Source organism: Phytophthora cinnamomi (assembly GCF_018691715.1).
Source record: "Phytophthora cinnamomi strain GKB4 chromosome Unknown Contig119, whole genome shotgun sequence".
NCBI classification, from domain to species: domain Eukaryota; phylum Oomycota; class Peronosporomycetes; order Peronosporales; family Peronosporaceae; genus Phytophthora; species Phytophthora cinnamomi.
The window spans coordinates 397,381-399,152 of record NW_027151052.1 but is presented as its reverse complement, the minus strand read 5'-3'; the positions used below and the strand labels follow the sequence as shown (position 1 = coordinate 399,152).

The window sequence follows — 1,772 nt, the reverse complement described above, 5'->3', positions numbered from 1 at the left end:
CCGAAAGTCGGTGCGAGGCCTGGCTGGCAAGCAAGCGTCGTATGTCGCTATTAGCCAGCCGCCATCATTGGCAGCTACACAGACGCCTAGCAAACAGCTGCAACTACGAGCACGGGCGCGGACGCAGACCAGTTGCTGATGCAACTCCACAAGGTGCTCTACGTGCCCCGGGTGTGCATGCCTCGCTTTCCACCACTTGTACGGCGGTGTTGGCGACTCCTACGATAGTGGAAGCTTTCACTACGGATGCTACAGAGCAAGGTGGTAGGGTGGGGGCTGCTATTCCGGATGTTACTGATCAAGCTGTCGTGCCGCGTCGTATGGTATCCGGTGCTGCCGAGCAACCGCAAGTGGCACGCGGTTCTGCAACAGCTGCTGCTGAGCAACGTGGCGGAGCGGCTGCAGCTATTGCGGATGCTACAGAGCAGGACGGTGTGGCGAACGACGCTATTCCGGATCCTACGGATGAAAGAGAGAACCCGTTGGACGTCGAAGAAGCCAAGAGTGATACTGATGAGCCCCCAAGTCAGTGTGAAGGCCGCATCGATTAGGACGGTTTTAACAGCGACACCTTCATGGAAGGGCTGCGGAAGGAACGGCTGTTTGGACCAACAGCTGAAGATGACGTGAATGTTGTGGCGACTGCCGATTTGAGCGACTGTGAGTCCGATGCGGATGATGAAGATGTTATGGCTGATAATGTGGTAGCTCCAGACGGTGTAGACGACGAAGAAGATGTCGAAAGGAATGAAGACGATCTCGACACTGGGATGTTTGACCTGACGGATGGTGATCTTCGGATCATTGCGGAAAGTGGTTGGGTAGCGTACGACGAGGATAAAAGCGGTAAGACAGATGTTACAGACTACTTTAGTTTACAACTGTGCTCATTCTGTATTATTCATCTTTATGACACGGCAGGAAATCTCCAAGTCGACGCTGCAACGGACTATTACGATTGACAGAACGGCCCCACCCGATCCGCCATTGCATACGCTGATTCCCCGTTGGGAATGCTCTTCTACTTTCTGCCCAAGGAGCTGTGGACTCGTATTGCTGATGAGACAGATCGCTACCGGAGGCAGAATGTATCCGCGATGGCAAAATCTCGCCGAGAGAAATTGCTCGCTCGGCACGCCAAGGATCCGCGCGTGAGTGTGCCTAATTTGGAGGACATTGAAGCAGACTTGAACACGTTCAAGCCTATTCAAGCGCATGAGATTGTGCACGTCGTGGCGCTGCGTTTTGCAAGAGCTGTGGTCCCGATTCGAGATGGCCAGACCCACCACTGGTGTACCGACGAAGATGGGGTTATTCCGCGTGGAACATTCTCACCCTTCATGAAACGTGGCCGCTTCGAAGACATTATGAAGTTACTGTACTTCAATAACAACGAAGGCGATGGAGCCCACGCTGACAAGGCATGGAAAATTAGGCCGGTGCTGCAAACAGTCGAGAGAACGTTTCGTCGTGGATATCGTCTGGTGAGGGTAATCTCGTTCGACGAAGGCATGATGCCGAATCGCAGTAAGTTCAACCCCATGCGCATCTTCATGCCGGACAAGCCCAGCAAGTACGGCACCAAGTTCTACATGACGTGTTGTCCTGATACCGCATACTGTACGAGGTAAGTTTCGCTGTTCTGTAATCACTATTTTGGATCCTACAGAATAAACTAATCTGTATTATGGGACTCTGTATACATGCAGGGTTGAGGTGCAGACAAGCAAAAGAAAAAAAATAGAAGAAGTCGCCAACAGAAACCCTGGGGC

General features: G+C 52.4%; 1 protein-coding gene across 1 annotated transcript; it reads left to right on the top strand.

Moving 5' to 3' along the window:
• Positions 1–320: 320 nt before the first annotated feature.
• On the top strand, positions 321–962 carry IUM83_16761 (uncharacterized protein; the record flags this gene model as incomplete). The annotated part of the gene is made up of 3 exons (XM_067941666.1): positions 321–525; positions 616–846; positions 922–962. 3 exons carry the CDS (start codon positions 321–323, stop codon positions 960–962), a joined length of 477 nt encoding a protein of 158 aa, XP_067781281.1.
• Positions 963–1,772: the final 810 nt, after the last annotated feature.